Source organism: Eumetopias jubatus, unplaced genomic scaffold (assembly GCF_037043125.1).
Source record: "Eumetopias jubatus isolate StellerSeaLion01/CBP00866 unplaced genomic scaffold, mEumJub1_p1.0 scaffold_11, whole genome shotgun sequence".
Classification (NCBI taxonomy): Eukaryota; Metazoa; Chordata; class Mammalia; order Carnivora; family Otariidae; genus Eumetopias; species Eumetopias jubatus.
This window is the reverse complement of record NW_028274817.1, coordinates 38443319-38462058: the sequence shown is the minus strand read 5'-3', so window position 1 is coordinate 38462058 and position 18740 is coordinate 38443319. Positions and strand designations below refer to the sequence as shown.

At 42.2% G+C, this 18740-nt stretch overlaps 1 protein-coding gene across 2 annotated transcripts in view; it reads left to right on the top strand.

The window, feature by feature from the left end:
- MID2 (midline 2) overlaps positions 1 to 18740 on the top strand; it is a 93066-nt gene that overhangs the window by 58263 nt on the left and 16063 nt on the right. For both annotated transcript variants that reach the window (XM_028089763.2, XM_028089762.1), the window contains exons 4-5: positions 10683 to 10790; positions 12380 to 12528. In XM_028089763.2, the coding sequence (XP_027945564.1) occupies positions 10683 to 10790; positions 12380 to 12528 (257 nt within the window). The remainder of the gene's footprint in view (positions 1 to 10682; positions 10791 to 12379; positions 12529 to 18740) is intronic.

Here is an 18740-nt window from a genome sequence, read left to right as displayed (position 1 = left end):
CGACTGTTAGGATAACCATCATCAAAAAGACGAGGTAGCAAATGTTGGCATGGATGTGGAGAAAAGGAAACCCTCTGTGAGCTGTTGGTGGGATTATAAATTGGTACAGCCACTATGGAAAACAGTATGGAAGATCGTCAAAAAATTAAAAGTAGAACTACCATATGATCCATATATATATATTGGATCTGGAAAATATATTATATTTTGGATATATTCTGGAAATATATCCAAAGGGAATGAAAACCCTAACTCAAAAAGAGATCTGCACTCCCATGTTCATAGCAGCATTGTTTACAATAGCCAAGACATGGAAACAACCTAAGAGTCCATCAATGGATGAATGGATAAGAAGCTGTAGTATATAATATAATAGAATATTATTCAGCCATAAAACACCGAGGAAATCCTATCATTTGTGACAACACAGATGGACCTTGAAGGCATTAATGCTAAGTGAAATAAGTCAGAGAAAAAGAGACACTATGCAATCTCACTTATACGTGGAATCTAAAAAAACCCCAAACTCATAAAGAGATCAGAATTGTGGTTACCAGAGGCAGGGTAAGGGAAATTGGAGGAAGATGGTCAAACGGTACAAACTTCCAGTTATAAGATAAATAATACTAGGGATATAATGTACAACGTGATGACTGGAGCTAACACTGCTGTATGATGTATAGGAAAATAAAGAGAGTAAATCCTATGAGTTTTCATCACAAGGAGAAAGTGGGTTTCCCCCCCTTTTTTTTCTTTTCTTGTTATTCTATCTAAATGAGAACATGGATGTTAGCTGAACCTATTGGGGTAATTACATATATTTCACAATGTATGTAAATCAAAACGTCATGCTGGTGTGCCTTAAACTCACAGTGATGTCTGTCATTAATTTCTCAATAAAACTGGAAAAATATAAACTAGGGTGAGAGATGAGATATCACTTGAGCAAAGGCCTGAATACATTTTAGTTATAACTTCAGAGAACTATACAGATGTTGGTTCACCAGACCTGCCTAAAACATTATGGGACTTTGGGAGTTTTCTTTCTTTCATTTTTTCTTTTAAATTTTGAAATAAGTTTAATTTGACATAGAAGTTGCTAAAATAACATAGAAGGTTCCCACCTATGATTCAGCTACTCTTCCCCAGTGTTAACATCTTACATAACCACACAACTACCACAACCAGGAAATTGTCACTAGTACAATATTCTACTAAGCAAACTACAGACCTCATTCAAATTCCACCAGTTTTCACATGCCCTTAACCTTTTAGGGTTGGGGGAGATTCCATCATTCCATGACTTTTATCACGTATAGATTTGTGTAATCACCATCATAATTAGAATAATACAAATTCATCACCCCAAAGAAACTCATTTTTTGCTACCTCTTTATAGTCACATCTGCCCCCCTGGCAACCACTGATCTGTTCTTCATCACTGATAATTTTATAATTTCTGAAATGTTATGTACATGGAAACATACGGTATATAATGTATTATGATTAACATATTATGATTTGCTTAATGTCGCTCATCGTAATGCCCTTGAGATCCATTCATGTTGTTGTGTGTATCAATAGTTTTTTAAATTTTTTTATTGCTGATGTTTCACAATTTGTGTATCCATGCCGCCACTGAAGAGCATTTCAGCTTTTTCCAGTTTTTGGCTAATACGTGTAAAGATGTTATGAACATTCATGTACTTTTTTGTGTGTGTGGACATGAATGTTCATATTTCTGTGGTGAAATATAGAGTCTTATGTCTTTAGAGGGGTTTATAAACAAGTGCTGTGCTTAACAAAATGAGTGGTAGAGTGGAAAGAACACAAAAGATTTGGCTTCAGCCTTGTTCTGTCATTAATTAGTAGTATGATGTTGGGTAAGCCCTTCTATCTGAGACTCAAATTTCTATCTGTAAAGTGAGAGGCTAGAAACCTATGATTTCTTTAGTTATTTATTTATTTTTTTTATTGAGAGGGAGATGGGGTAGAGGGGCAAAGGGAGAGGGAGAGAGGGAATCAATCAGGCTCCATGCCCAGCAAAGAGCCCAACGTAGGGCTCAGTCTCACCACCCTGAGATCATGACCTGAGCTGAAATCAAGAGTCAGACACTTAACCGACTGAGCCCCCCAGGCGCCCCTCTTCAGTCTTTTCCACATCTAACAGTTCTCTGATTCTGAAGAGAGAGAAAGGAGGTTTCTATCTCATTTCGTATGGTATTCATAGCCATACACGTAGAATACCAGCTACAAGCCTAGATTATACCTCTCCCACTTTTTTCTGACATGTTCTAAATAGTTACCCTGTGTGGAAAGAGAATATGGGGATGAAAGTAACTAATCTTAATGCGACAAAGGCTTGGGGGTCTGATCCCTGTGGAGAAAGGACTCTAAAACTAACACAGAATTGCCACATGGCACAGGGTCATTCCTAAGTCATGTATATGGAGCAAATTGTCCTCTCCCTCTGTTGCCAATATTTTTATTAGTCAGACTCAGGGTAAAATAAACATGGAATATGTGTGTGTGTCCATATATATATATATGTGCATTATGTATATTTTCTAAATGTTGCATTATGTGCATTTTTATACTGTATATATATTTTTTAAAGTCAGGAAGTAATTACACAAAATATTTGCAATGGGTAAGTCTGAGGGATGTGATTATCTGGAGAGGCAATTCTGAGAGGAAAAGAAGCATGTGTGTGGGCATAGTCTGTCTCTCCAGTTCTCTCTCTCTCTCTCTCTTTCTCACACACACACACACACACACACACACACACACACACACACACACACATTGGTTAAAATCATGGACAAGAGCCAAACTTGCCTGGGTGCAAATCCAGGCTCTGCCATGTGCTGGTTCTGTGATCTTGGGCAAGTAACATAATCTCTGTCTCCCAGTTTCTTCTGTGGAATGACAATGATACTAATAGTGCCAACTTCAGAGGGTTAATAAGATGTAAATGAGTTAAAATATATGAAGCAATTTGAACAGTGCCTGTTGCATTGCAGGAAGTGTGTTTGTCAGTTGATGTCTGTGTCTGTCACTTCTCGAGATGGCCTGGCTGCCACCTCCCCATCCACATGGCTTTTCCAACTGCAGTAGTCCCATCTCCCACCCACCTCTACCCGCTAGAACCCTTCACCCACTCCTCTGCCAAAAAAATTAACTTAGGCACTGAGGCAGTAGGTTGCATAACTTTGCCTCAGTAATTTTTTTGCCCCCTAAGCTGTATTTACTCCAGTCCAGGGGACTAAAAATCCTATTAATAATTTTGCATAAATTGAATTTAAATAAAAAGGGAAAAAAAATAATTTTGCATATCCGCTAGGCCTTTAAGTGATCACCCTCCCCCCAAATCTAAAGAAACAGATAAAATCCATTTGAAAAACAGCCCCCCCTTCATTTAGTTATTATAGAAAGCTGGCAGGACCATCTTTGAAATGTTACATTGTTTTGCTTTAGAAAACGAAAAAAGAAGATTGTCTCATCTTCCTCTTCCTTTTATACCTTTGAACCTTTTCCATACAAAGGGCTGTGGGGTGGTGGTGATGGCAGTGTGTGTGTGTGTGTGTGTGTGTGTGTGTGTGTGTATGTGTGTGTGTGTGTTATCCCCCTAGTGTGATCTGGATGAATCCCTGAGCTTAGACGCTGCTGTAGTCAGTGCTACATCTGCTTCATAAACATTGTGGTTTCTTATTTTTCCCCCAGGCTTATTGAGATATAATTGACATACAACATGGCATAAGTTTAAGGTGCACAGTGTGATGGTTTGATATACATGCATATTACAAAATGATTACCACGATAAAGCTAGTTAACACATTCACCACCTCACATAGTTACCTTTTTTTTGTCTGTGTGGTGAGAACATTTAGCACCTCTCTCTTAGCAGTTTTCAAGTATACAACACAGTCTTTTTAACCGTAATCAAGGAATCTAACAAAGCTGAACTCATGGAAACAGAGAGAACATCGCATTTTCTTGAACGCATCGTTTTAAGAGAGTAATGAATTCTTTGCAGTATCGTAAGGTGACAAGGCTGTTCATAACAACTCGTTGATAATCCATCAGATGTCCAATTTACCTCCCACTTTTCCTTCTCATCTCCTTTGCACAAGGAATGATTTTCCCACTTCTTTGAGTACTGTGCTGGCTTTTCCTCTTCCCCTTGTTCTCAACCAGGTTGTTAACTAACAATGGTTAAGGTGTTACTCTAGTTTTAAGATCCTGACATTTTTTCCCAGGTACACCCAAAGCCTCAAGGTAAGAGCGCAGCTCTCCGTAATGAATCTGCAACCTCCGTTTCTAGCCTTATTTCCCTCCCTTCAGCCCGTGAGGCTGCTCTGCTTTATTGAAACATCCTCTACTTTCCTGGCTGTGCTTTTGTTCATGCCCTTCGTAGCATTCTCTTTGCCTAGAATTCTCTCCATTTAAACCTCATTTCTGTATGCCCAAGTCCTGCTCATCCTCGAAGACAGCTCAGCTACCTGAAACCTTCCCCGATCCCCCAGCTGCCCTTTGCTACGGGCAAAATTAGTTTTCTCTTCTCTGTGCCCTCGTAGAGCTTTGTTTGTGTTCTGTTCTTTGTTTTTTGTTCTGCTCTACCTTAAATTGTAGTTAGCTGAATTCACACTCATCTCCTCCACTAGACTCTAAGTGCCTCGAAGGCAGAAGCTGAGTCTTTTTCATCATTCTGCCCCACGTGGGAACCCCCATAGTGCCTAGTACATAGTGTAGGCCCTCGATCAATGCTTCTGATAAAAACTCCCCCAAATGATCTTTAATGCTGGTGTTTCAAAATCTTCTGGGGGGAGGTTGTGGCCATCTCTTCGGACATTCCCAGGGAATGAACTAGGCTGGCATTGACCGTAGAGTGGAGGATACTGAGATGAAGATGCATAGGAGGTGTTCTGTCCATTACCGCATAAATGAATGTCTCTTGACTCTGGCTATAGAGCTCATCCGCTACTTCATCCATATTGTCCCACCTGACCAGGAAATCTCAGTTCCTTCTGAACTCCTGTGCAGTGCTCTGAAGGGCTGATGGATGTGACTGAGCTGAGGGGAGGCTATGAGTAAGGAAGTTTCTCATGGGGATGAGTTGGAGGGAAGGCTGATGCACTTTGAACCCAAGAATAAAAGACCTATAGAATGAGCATGTGGGAGATCCCCCAAGAAACTATCAAATAAGCTCTCTGAAAGCAGCTGAGGGTAAAGAGGTCTAGTCCATTTACATTTCAATACGGAATAGAAACAATTACCAAAATCCTACTTTTTTGTGGCTTCTTAAGCCTTTGCAACTTGTGGCTTTTGTGAACTCCCACGTATTTATTTCCTTGTAGTGACCAGCAGTAAAATCCTTCTCATGAGACGTGTGTGCCTGTGTCAGGGAACGGTGGAAATTGGAGGAAGACTAGGTCTGACTATGGGTTTAATCTTTGGGCTGGGAGGTAGGAAGGAACTTTGGGAAACAGTAGGGTGGGCGGTGGGATAAAAACGTGCAAGTCAAATTCTTGCTGCCTTTGGGAAGAAAGAAAAGAGACAGAGCAGAGAAGAGGACCTAGAGACCTGACAGGGGAGGTCTGTGCTCCCTAGTGCTCAGGCCTTGGAAGCCTCATGCTGAGACTCAGTCTTAGACATCAGAATCTGCTCCCCGCCCCCACAAAAATTGCCCTTTTTAGGGAGTGGAGAGCTTTATACAAGTAGGTTGCCAAGATTGCTCTAATGGTATTTTTCAGAGAGGATTGATTTTTCCACAGATAAAAAGGCTTCTTGTCAAACCCACTAACCCAAACCAAAGAGCAAAGACCGAATAAAGATCTGGAATCTTCCACCAACCAACCAACCAACCAACCAACCTGTCAACCAATCAACCAAAAATGCTTATCAAGATAAAGCCAGTTGTTTTCAACTAAGGGTTAATAAGCAAGTGAAATACATCAGTGCGTTTTCAAGGAAAACTGCAGACAAGGAAAATACCAGGGCTTTCAAGTACCTTCCAAGCAATTTGACATGTTTTATTCACATCATGAAGACAGTTTTACCCTGGAGTAGTTCCTATTCAGAAAACACTCAAGGAATCTGCTCTTTTGGGCTGCTTCTTGACATGGAAAAATTTTAATGTCACTGCTTTACCTTTAGTTTGGGATTTTGCCTCTTCAGCCAAATTTCTGCTCTATTGCTTGTGCCTGGCTGTTGGATTTTGCTCACTGCAGCTGTCCAAACCCCTCCCTCACCCCCTCACTTCCATCTACATCTTCTCCACAAAACGCATTTACTATAGTCCATTTTCTAATGTTTGTCATTCTTATTGGGCTTTTTCATTTTACTAAATCACTAAGTAAATGTTTGTTGTGTGTAAGGCATTGTGCCTCTTACGGCAGGAGCAACAGAGTGACGTCAAAACTTTCCTCAAGGAGGTTGCTGTCTAATTGAAGATTTTCAAGCCAGGAAGTGCTTCTCGTATTTGACCTTTCCTTTTGATTCCTGTTACTCTCTTTGGCTAGGCCCTGTTGACATCACAATAGTTTCCTAACAGCCCCCCCCAGCTTACCATAACCCCCAATCGAATCAATCCCAGTTCATCTCTTTAAAAAAAAAAAAGTTGACTTGATGGTTGCCAGAGGAGGGGCCAAAGGGGAGGGAGAATGGGTAAATGGGGGAAGGGGAGTGGGAGGTATGGGCTTCCAGTTATGGAATGGATAAGTCACAGGGAATGAAGGGTACAGAATAGGGAATGTAGTCGGTGGTATTGTAATAGCGTCGAATGGTGACAGACGGTCGATGCACATGTGGTGAGCCCAGCACTGTGTTGTTCACCCCAAACTAATGTAACATTGTGTGTCAGCTAATACTCAAATAAAATATATATATATTTAAAAAATTCATTCTCTCACCATCCAACCCTCCAAAAAATATTTTTCAAAGATGCCATATTGCCTAATCAACAAGGCAATTTCGTTAGCTTGGTTCAAAATTTCCCTCCCTTTTACCTTTGAAAGCTAAGTCCTGTCTATCTTTAAGAATCAAGTCCCATTTCATCCAGGCATCTTTTCTCCATTTCCCCACCGAGAGCGATCTTTCCCTTCAGTTTGTGTAGATTATATCCCACATCACTCATTGGTATGCTGCCTTGACTTGTTTGTTTTATATGCATGTGGCTTTTCCCCATTCAGATTGCAAATTTATTGAGAGCAGGGCCTGAGCATAATGCATTACACACAAAAGATGCTTAATACAAGTTTGTTGATGAAGACGGGGATGATTTTCCTGATTTCAGGGTGTGTATAGGATGGCTTATGAGGGTGAGTGGCAAAGGAAAGATTCTGGAGGGAGAGGAGTGAATTAATAAGGCTTTTACAGTCACAGTCCAAAAGGGTGATAAGGGCTTCAACTTACTAATTCCTTGGCTCAGAGCTACATTGTATTGCCAGAAGAATTTTAGTGAGTTTGAAAAGAGAAGGAGGGGCAGGAGTTTGGGACTGCGGTGAATTTATGTGGGGGATGAGGGAGAGGTAGATATCAGAAGTAACTGAACCTGAGTAACTTCAATAATGATAGTAGCATTAGAAAAGAAAGAAAGAAAGAAAGAAAGAAAAAGAAAGAAAGAAAGAAAGAAAGAAAGAAAGAAAGAAAGAAAGAAAGAAAGAAAGAAAGAAAAAGAAAGAAAGAAAAAGAAAGAAATCAGAGGTGGAAGCCAGATTTAGAGGGGAGATGAAGTTTTTAAAAACTTTTTTAAAGATTTTTATTTATTTATCTGACAGAGAGGGAGAGAGAGAGAGCACAAGCAGGGGGACGGGCAGAGGCAGAGGGAGATTCAGGCTCCCCAAAGAGCAAGGAGCCTGATGTGGGGCTCAATCCCAGGACCCTAGGATCATGACCTGAGCCAAAGGCAGACACTTAACCAACTGAGCCACCCAGGTGCCCGATGAGTTTGTTTTTAGACATACTGAATTTAGGGTAACTTGAGTAACCAAGTGGACACGTCTAGCAAGCTGTGAGATACACCCTACCCCCGTTCAATTCAATGCAACAAATATTTACTGAACATCTACCATATGCCAGTCACTATGTTGGAGAGACAGTCAAAGAAGACACAAGCCCTGGCCTCCAGAACTCATGTTTGAGTGGGGAAGACAGACTAATAAATTCCTCTGGTATAAGGTAGTAAATGGTATAATTGAATTATATATAAAATGCTATGGGGATATAAATAGGGGACGAATTGTGTCCAAGCAGGTGAGGAAAAGTTACAGGAGTGATGAGTTTTGAGCAAGGCCTGGAAAGATAAAGTAGAAGTTTGTTCAGTGAACAAATAGGGAAATGGCTTTCCAACTGAAAGAAGTCTCGAGCGAAGGCACAGGGCACGGAAGTGCGGGGCAGTCTAGTAATCTGAAATGACTAAAGAGAGTGGGATGCAGAATAAAGATGGATGGAGCAAAAGAGGTGACAGGTGTCAGAAACTGGGCAGGAATTGTTACACTAGCCTGGGGAGGCAATCTAGTGCAACAGTTAGTGGTGTGGACTATAGTGTCAGACTCCCTGGATCCAAATCCCATCTCTGCCACTTACTAGGTGTGTGACCTTGAGTGAGTCCTTTAGTCTCTCTGTGCTCAGTTTTCCCATCTGTAAAATGGGACTGATGGTACCTGCCTCATAGGATTGCTCTCATGGTTGAGAGAGCTAGTATATGTAAACTGATTGGGGTCATGCCTGGCATTTAGTGAATGTTATGTAAAGGTTAGCCCAAGGGCTAAATGGCAAGAAACAGAGCACTACACCATTTTGTACTACTCCCTCAGCAGCTTCAAAAGGAAACTATAAATGGGAACTAAGTCTCCAGATACTCTAAGCACACATCCGGGGAGCACTCGATGAATCTCCTCTTCTCACACGAGCTGGAGTTTCTCGAGAGGGTGAGTTTCTCTGCCTTGGAAATGTAGATCCAATTTAAGGAAAGGGTGAGGAGCCTGAGGGGGGAAAAAAATTTGAATGGCCAGAGTGGGACTGTTGGTTCACAATAAGTGGGAACTCTCATTATGGCATTCCCTCCGGCAAGCGGAACTAAAACAAAATCAGGCGGTGATACCGCAAGCATATTTTATTTCAGTTAAGTAAGAAACAGGAAATTGGCCAGCAGGGACCTTACAGGATGAGCGAACAGGCAGCAGGGTCCAGTGATAGTATTTTGCTGGGCTTGAAGTATGTAAAGGGATCCCCTGAAGGGGGCCAGCAATTGGAAATGCAGCCCTACTTTGCTAATGAAGCATATCTCGCCCCTGGAGTTCGGATGCTCTCAAGTAACCCATTGTCTGTTCCTCAGCTTTCTAGAGCTCTACTTGAGTGCTCCTTGAATAGACTCTTGGAATGATTGTACTTCCCTGTGTGACTGCTCTGTGTGCTGCTCAGATGGAACAGAACCTCGTCCGCCCACCCAGCCAGCCCAGGGGTTTCACTTGACAGAACTCGGTTTGAATTCTGGTTTTACCACTTAATAGCTGTGTGATCTTGAGCAGGTCACTAAAATTGTCTGAGCTTCAGTTTCTCCATCTTGAAATGGGAACAGAAACGGCTCCTCTGTTATGATAATTACAGGAAAGAATTTATCTATGAAGCACTTGGAACATTAAGTCCTTAAGAGATGTAAGTTCATCTCCCTTCCTTTGCCTTTACACTTATGCCACCCAAAGACCCCTGCTCTCATTTTAGCCCTTCTGAGGGCTTCCTCCCATCTAATGTCAAGAGTAGTAGAGATGGGAAGAAGGAGAAATCAGTATAAGGAAAGACAATGAAAAATGGTGGCTCTTTTTTTAACCCCCCCCCACTCTGACTTTGTAGTAGAGAGATTTTGATGTAGTCAGTATTCCAAAATAGGAAAGATATTCAGATGCTGGATGGCCGAAGATGAGAAATATCTACCGAGACATCATGAAAACTCTATGAAAATATATCTACACATGTGTGTATTTACTGTGAAGTCACAGCTGTGCATTCGTATGTTTTAGGATGAGAAGGGGACAAGGAAAATCAAAAACATTTTTTTTAGGATGGTAGAAATAGATTGTTGTAATGTTATCTTAATATTGGTGTGCCTGTGGAGAGGGCTCCTCTCTTCCTGACATACTTATATCTCCTTACCCTCTTTTCTTTTTTTTAAAAAAGATTTTCTTTATTTATTTGACAGAGAGAGACACAGCGAGAGCAGGAACACAGCAGGGGTAGTGGGAGAGGGAGAAGCAGGCTTCCTGTGGAGCAGGGAGCCCAATGCGGGGCTCGATCCCAGGACCCTGGGAGCCAAAGGCAGATGCTTAATGACTGAGCCACCCAGGCGTCCCTCTTTACCCTCTTTTCAAAAGAGCAGCAGGAGGAAAGGGTGCTGGAGTAAAGGGAATTGTACAGTGGGAATAACATGCCCCCATCTCATCTGTCCTTCTGCCCAGCCTTCCATTAATCATCATGATCTACCAGAGGCCGGAGAGCTTCCTGTCTGTGGTGCTTCAATGCCTTTGCATCATTAATATCATCATCTCTACCCTTCTTCTAGGAGAGGATCTAATGAGGGAGGTATGGAAGAAGTTCTGCATGCTTAGCTGTCAATCCGAACCTTTGAGAGCCAGCAGGGGAAAAAGGCAGCAATCACTGTGTAATATTCTGGACTTTCTTGGCAGGTGAATACTGCTATGCATGAGGCAAAACTCATGGAAGAATGTGACGAGTTGGTAGAGATCATCCAGCAGAGGAAACAAATGATCGCTGTCAAAATCAAAGAGACAAAGGTAAAGCATGGAGCTTCAGTGAGGCCAAGGCAGAGTTGACTTTACAAATGTCAGAGTTTCATCCTGATGATTCCAGTTTGAACTTGGATCGTGAAAGTAAGAAGAAATGGGGTTGGAGGGAGCGAGGCAAAGAAGAAGCGATGTTTGGCCTAGTGCTATAAACCTGGTAAAAATGATGAGAGTTCTGGGGTATTGGAAATATTCTATACCTTGACCTAGTTGACGGTTACATGGGTGTGTATATATGCAAAAAAATAAAAAGTCATTGAGTTGTCCATTTCAGACGTGGGTGCTTTACTGTATGTATGTTATGTCAATCCAAAAAGAAAAAAAAAAGTGGTCACCTGGGTGGCTCAGTTGGTTAAGCGACTGCCTTCGGCTCACGTCATGATCCTGGAGTCCCAGGATTGAGTCCCGCATCAGGCTTCCTGCTCAGCAGGGAGTCTGCTTCTCCCTCTGACCCTCTTCCCTCTCGTGCTTTCTATCTCTCATTCTCTCTCTCTCTCAAATAAATAAATAAAATCTTTAAAAAAAAAAGTGATGGTAGAAATGTGGGCCAGAATTATGGAAGGACCATGCATGCTATTATAAGGACTTTGGGCTTAATCAAAAAGGCATTGGGAAACCATTCTTGTTTCTTAGGAAGGGAGAGACTGATATGGCAGAAGTATGCAGGATGGATCCAAATAGGATGATACTGAAGTCAGGGAAGCAATCTCAGAGGCTTATGGAATGATTCTTGATAGGAGTTGATGAAGACTTAAACCAGGGAAATGCCAGCACAAATGGAAGGGAAGGATAGAACAGGCATTACTAGAAAGGAAATGATGGGAATCATCGGCTGATCTGCTGTAAAAGATGAAGGGGAAAGAGAAGACTTCCAGGCTTTTAGCCTGGGAACTGAAGAAGCATGGTCAAGGTCAGGTGTGAGCCTCCATGCATCTGTAGGCTTATTGGTCTGCCGGTCAGTGTAGTGATTATAAGCTAATGCTGGGTATACAACGTGAGGAGTTATGAGAGTCTGGAGTGATGATCAATACTTTGTGCCAAGCTGGGTGGTGCCAGCTAACGTAGGAATTGAAATTACTGAGAACACAGATCTGTGAACGCACAGGTGTGCATAAGGATCCGTAGAGAAATACATACATCGGAATGTAGATCCTCATGAAGAACAAGGAGGTACTTTTTATTAAACACGGTTGTGAAAATATATCGACCGTAAAATGTATTGATGTTGATCCCTGGGTGGCAGGGTTTCCTTTTATACTTTTTGTTTTCTAGATACTCTATAGTGAGCATGCACTGTTGTTCTAATCGGAAAAATTAAGGTTATCAATAAAAAGGAGGTAGATGACCGAGAGTATATGACGGGGTGTGTCACAGCCTAAGTAAGTGGCCTGTAGGTGGGAAGAGGGGCTGGCAAGACATAGACCGGAGGGTGAGAAGCTGAGTGGTTTGCACAGGGGCCATGGGATATTAATAGGCCTTATTTTTAGAATCACTGCAGTAGATCGCCTTTGTGTTGTTGTATCGTTTTTAATTAAGCCCTGCATACTGAAGCTCATTTTTCTTCTGCTCATTCCTTTAAGGTTATGAAACTGAGAAAGTTGGCACAACAGGTGGCTAATTGCCGCCAGTGTCTTGAGCGGTCAACGGTCCTCATCAACCAGGCTGAACATATCCTGAAAGAAAATGACCAGGCCCGGTTTCTCCAGTCTGCAAAAAATATTGCCGAGAGGTGAGCTCCTTCTGTTCTTTTCTCCAGGCCTGCCCTTAGGAAAAGGGTGCAGCCGGGAGTCACTTGTATCTGTTCGGGCATGTACGCGGTAGCTGCCAGATCGTTTTACTAAAGCCTCGGTGGTACATTTGCCCTGTGCATTTCTGGCACCTTTCTCTCTGGGTAGCTTTACCACTTCCCCCAGTGCACAGCCAACCACGTACCTGGCTCTGCCCTAGCTCTCCGCTGCCTACTCAGTGCTGCAGTTTTCTTCTCTTGTTGTTTTTCTTTCTTTTTTTTTTTTTAAAGATTTTATCTATTTATTTGTCAGAGAGAGAGAGAGAGCACAAGCAGGGCGAGTGGCAGGCAGAAGGGGAAGCAGGCTCCCCGCTGAGCAGGGAGCCCGATGCGGGGCTTGATCCCAGGACCCCGGGATCACGACCTGAGCCGAAGGCAGCCGCCCAACCGACTGAGCCACTCAGGCGCCCCAATGTGCTGGAGCTTTCTATGTTGGTGTTAGTGTAGGGGCAGAGAGACTTTTGGCCACAGAGATAGGTGTGTCTTTGTGCAGTTTTTATTGCTTTCATTTAGTTATCTCTCACACAGATGGATAGAGCAGTAATTCTTAGGCTTTTATTTAATCAGTCACCCCTTGAAAACGTGATGAATGTCCTGAGCCCTCTGGGGAAAATGCATATTAGGTATATACACGTGGAATTTTGCCTACGATCCCAGAGGACTCGTGGATCTTTCGAAGGCCATCTATATACCATGTGCAAAGAATCTGAAGTCTAAAGTGGAACATTGCTCAGTAGAGTCAAGGGGCTCGAGAGACTCATTAGGCGAATTTGACCTCCTTCTATCTCTCTCTCATTTACCGAAGGCTTTGGCTCCATGTTCACAGTATTCCTTCCTGTTGCTTCTGCCATCATTCCGGGAGACACTGGCAGCATCCACATGGCTGACCCCATCTAATACGCTAGCCATCCATTTTCCTGGCTCCTTGCCATTCCCTCCTCCAGTGACCCTCACCTCTGCTCCCCTTCATCTACCCACTCCCATGCTGAACCTCGCCGTCACTCAGAATTATGCTGAAATCATAAATTAAACACCCCACGTTCTAGCTACAACCTCTGTATTTACAGTTGATTGCTTTTCTTCCAAAGCTTCTAGTCTTCAACTTCATTGGGACCCCTAAGACCCAACTCCTACCTACCAGCTACCTACTGTCTTTACTTCTTTCTTTGGCCTCTTGAGGGTCTGTGATTTCTCACTTCAGCTGCTCACTCTCGTTGCAATATACCCACTTTCCTGGCCCCACTGTCTTTTTATCACACCAACCATCCTGATCGAACCCCCAACCCTGAATCATCCCAGCTCTTCCCACCTTTTCTTTTTTATTTTTTTTTAAGATTTTATTTATTTATTTGACAGAGAAAGACATAGCGAGAGAGGGAACACAAGCAGGGGGAGTGGGAGAGGGAGAAGCAGGCTTCCCGCGGAGCAGGGAACCCCATGTGGGACTCGATCCCAGGACCCCGGGATCATGACCTGAGCCGAAGGCAGACGCCTAATGACTGAGCCACCCAGGCGCCCTCTTTTTCTTTTTTAAAAATATTTTATTTATTTATTTGAGAGAGACAAAGATAGTGAGAGAGAGAGCACGAGTGGGGAGCAGAGGGAGAAGCAGGATTCCTGCTGAGCAGGGAGCCTGATGTGGGACTCGATCCCAGGACCCTGGGATCATGACCTGAGCCAGAGGCAGACGCTTAACCGACTGAGCCCACCCAGGCACCCTGCTTCCCACCTTTTCCATGTCTGTATTTGAGTTGCAGAACCCAGCTAGAGAAAACCACATAACCAAAGAGGTTGGTACTACTGCACCACACATTTATGGCTTCTAATCTCACTGGGGCCCCCATATCCTTCTGTGTCGCTTTGGTCAGCTTTCTTTTTGCTTTGTCTCCCTAATGGCTATTTCAGATTTTCTGTGTTCAACTCAAAAATTCCAACCCTGCCACTTTCCCACTCATGCCCAGCAAATGACTTCATGTCCTATTTTAGAGAGAGAGAAAAAGTGGTAGGTATGAAAGGACAAAGTTCTCAGCTTCTCAGACCGAAATGCTGGGCATACCTACATCCACATCTGTGACTTCTGCCTCCACCCCCCTTTTTTAAGTAAACTCCATGCCCATTGTGGAGCCCAAGGCGGGGCTTGAACTCACAATCCTGAGATCAAGACCTGAGCTGAGATCAAGAGTTAGATCAAGCTTAACCGACTGAGCCACGCAGGCGCCCCTCCCTTTTGATTATAGTAGAGAGAGGTCCCTTCATTTGTGTTATGGCCACATGCTTCCTTTTTTTCCATAGCTTCAGTTTCTCCCTTTCTCTAGTTGACTCCACATGCACTTTTAAACCCACTTACGTCTCTCCTATCTAAAAAATATAATATTAATTAATTAATTAATCTTCTCCTCACCACTGATTTCTGTTCTCCAATAAGAATAATATTGAGCATTTACTCTGTGTTGAGCATTATTCTAAGCCCTTGTGTTAACTCATTTAATCCTCACAAGAACCTCATGAGTTAGAGGCTATTATTATCCCCATTTTATAAGAGAATGAGAGAATGAGGCTCTGAGAGGTTATGTGATTTGCCTAAGATCACCCAACTAGTAAGGAATGGAGGCAGGATTCAAATCTAGGGAGTCTACACTTTTCCAACAAAGCCAAGCAATTTCAACTCTGTTAGGTATTTCTTTTGACATGACCTTTACATTTCTAAATGCATCCTTATATTGCTATGTTCCCCCCAATTTTAGACATTAACAATTGACTTCTGCAAACCTGGAAATTTGTCAGCCATCATTTCCTCAAATTTTAAAAAGATTTTATTTCTTTATCTGAGAGAGAAAGAGAGAGAGAGAGAGCAGGTGGAGGGGCGGAGGGAGGGAGAGACTCTCAAGCAGACTTCACACGAGCACGGAGCCTGATGTGGGGCTTGATCTCATGACCCTGAGATCCTGATCTGAGCCGAAACCAAGAGCTGGATGCTTAACTGACTGAGCCACCCAGGTGTTCCCCTCAAGGATTCTTCATGCCATCCCCTTCCTTTCTTATACGGACTCCAATTACATGTATGTTAGGCTGCTTGAAGTTTGTCTCAGCTCACTGATGCTCTGTTCATATTTTAGCCATTTTTTCTCTGTGTTTCATTTTGATAGTTTCTCTCTTTTTAAGATTTTATTTATTTAGTTGGGGGGGGCACAAGTGGGGAGAGGGGCAGAGGGAGAAACAGACTCCCTGCTGAGCAGGGAGCCCGATGCGGAGCTCGATCCCGGGACTCAGAAATCATGATCTGAGCCAAAGGCAGATGCTTAACCTACTGAATCACTCATGTGCCCCTCATTTTGATAGTTTCTAATATGTCTTGGCATTCACTAACCTTTTCTTCTGTAATGCCTAATCTGCCATTAATCTCTCCAGTGTATTTTTCATCTCAGACATTGTAGTTTTCATCTCTAGAAGTTCAGTTTGGGTCTTTCAATAACATCCATATCTCTACTTAACATATTTAGCTTTTCCTCTAGCTTTTGAATATATGGCATGCAACACTAATTCAAAAAGATGTATGCACCCCTGTGTTTATTGCATTATTTACAATAGCCAAGCAACTTACATGTCCATTGATATATGAATAGATAAAGAAGATGTAATACACACACATATACACACACACACACAGGACTATTACACAGCCATAAAAAAGGATGTGATCTTGCCATTTGCAACAACATGGATGGACCATGCTAAGTGAAATAAGTCAGACTGAGAAAGACAAATGCCGTATGATTTCACTCATGTGGAATCTAAAACAAAACAAAACAAAAACAAAACAAATGAATAAACAAACAAAAAGCAAAATCAGACTTATAAATATGGAGAACAAACTGACAGTTGCCAAGGGCAAGCGGGTGGGATATGGGCAAAATGGGTGAAGGGTAGAGGGGGATACAGGCTTCCAGTTATGGAATGAGTAAGTCACGGGAATAAAAGACACAGTATAGGGAATATAGTCAATGCCATTGTAATAGCATTATATGGTGACAGATGGGAGCTACACTTGTGGTGAGCACAGCATAACGTATAGACTTGTCAAAACACTGTGTTGTGTACCTCAAACTAATGTAACATTGTGTGTCAACTATACTCAAAAGAAAATTAGAATCAAAATGTAAACAGAGCATGGAATACAGTTATCATAACTGTCATAATGTCTAATTCTAACATCCATGTCAGTTCTGGGTCAGTTTCAATTGATTGCTTTTTCTCCTCATTATGGGTTATATTTTCTTCTTTCTTTGCCTATCTGATCTTTTTTTTTTTGGATGTTAGACATAATGAAATTTATCTTACTGGGTGCTGTATATTTTTGTATTTCTATAAATATTCTTAAGCTTTGTTCTAGGACACAGTTAAGTTACTTGAAAATAGCTTGATCCTTTTGGGTCTTGTTTTTAAGATTTGTTAGGTGGAATCAGAGCAGTGTTTAGTCTGAAGCACATTTGTCCACACTAGTGAGGCAAGACGTTTCTGAGTACTCTCCTGAGTGCTCCATGCGTCATGAGATTTTCCAGTCTGTCTCTTGGGAACAGACACTCTTCCTGATCCTTTGTGAGCACCAGGGATTGTTCCCTTTCATCCTTTTTAAAAAAAAAATTTAAATTTATTCATTTGAGAGAGAGCGAGAGCACGAGCAAGGGGGAGGGTCAGAGGGAAAGGGAGAAGACTCCCCTGCTGAGCAGGGAGCCCGACGTGGGGCTCCACCCCAGGACCCTAGGATTATGACCTGAGCTGAAGGCAGACACTTAATGGACTGAGCCACCCAGGTGCCCCTCCCTCTCGTCTCTTTAGGGGGGGCTCTTTCCTTGGCCTTTGGCAGTTTCCTCACATGCATGTGTTGATCAGTATTTTGTTGAATACTTGGAGGGGAACCTTCTGAAGGTCTCCAGAATTCTCTCTGTGCAGCCTTCTCCTCTCTGGTACTCTGCTCTGTGAACTCCAGCCAACTTAGTCTCCCAGACTCTCAGTGTTCTTAGAGACTTCATCAGGCTCTGCCTGATCTCCCCTTCATGTACCATTTTACTCTCTTAATTTTGTTGGAACAATTTTCCCCACTGTCTTCTAAGAAAGAGTACATGGGAAGTAAGTTTTTGAGAGCTTTTTGTTTAAAAAGTATTTGAAAGTTACATTTGATAAGTTGGAAATAAATTTCCCTTATAGTTTTGAAGGCATGGTCTATTGTCTCCTAACTTCCAGTGTTGGGCTGAGAAACCCACTGCTATTTTGATTCCTGATCTTTTAAATGTGACCTATATTTTAAAATTTGAAGCCTTTTAGGTCTTATCTTTAATCCAGTTTTTCTGAAATTTTTCCGAGATATGCCTTGGTGTGGGTCTTTTATCATTCATTTTTGTTGGGCACTAAGTAGGTCTTTCCAATCTGGAGCCTACTGACTTTTCACTCTGGGAAATTCTCTTACATTATTCACTAATAATTTCCTCCCAGTTATTTTCTCTTTTCTCTCTTTCTGGGACTCTAATTAGTCAGAGGTTGGACATTCTAGATTTTCTCTCTGATGTTTAAAATCTTTCATTTCCTAGTTTTCATGACACTGTCTTCTTCTTCTGTTATCTGAGATGTTTCCTTAATTTTTCATCAGTCCGTCTATTAAAATTTTAATTTCAGCCTTCTTATTTTTATTTATAAGAGCTCTTTCTTGATCTTGGCTTCTTTTTTTAGCATTCTGTCCTTGCTTTGTAGATGCAAACTATTTGTTTATCTTCTTGAAGACATGGACAGTCATTTAAAAAGCTTCTTCTAAACTCTGCGTTTGTTTTGGTCTCTTCCAAGTTCCTTTTCTCTCTTAGCTTGTTTTAGTTTCTGTCTTTCCCTGAATGTCTGGTAAGCTTTTGGCTGCCTGTTTGAATTTAAGCACTAGAAGGTGACTGCAAGATCTGAAGGGATGGGAACAGCTTGTTGCATGGTGAATGTCACTCTACGATAATAAGGTGGAATGCTGGGTTTTTACCGAGGGGACCCAAGTGTCAGTTCTGTGTTTTCTCTTCAGTCAGTTTCCCCTGGAAGGAATTCACGAATCTCCTGCTTCTGGCGGGGGAGGAGGGGTATTAAGCCTGGCTCCCACCATTCTGGGAGCCAAGCAAGGAAAAGTG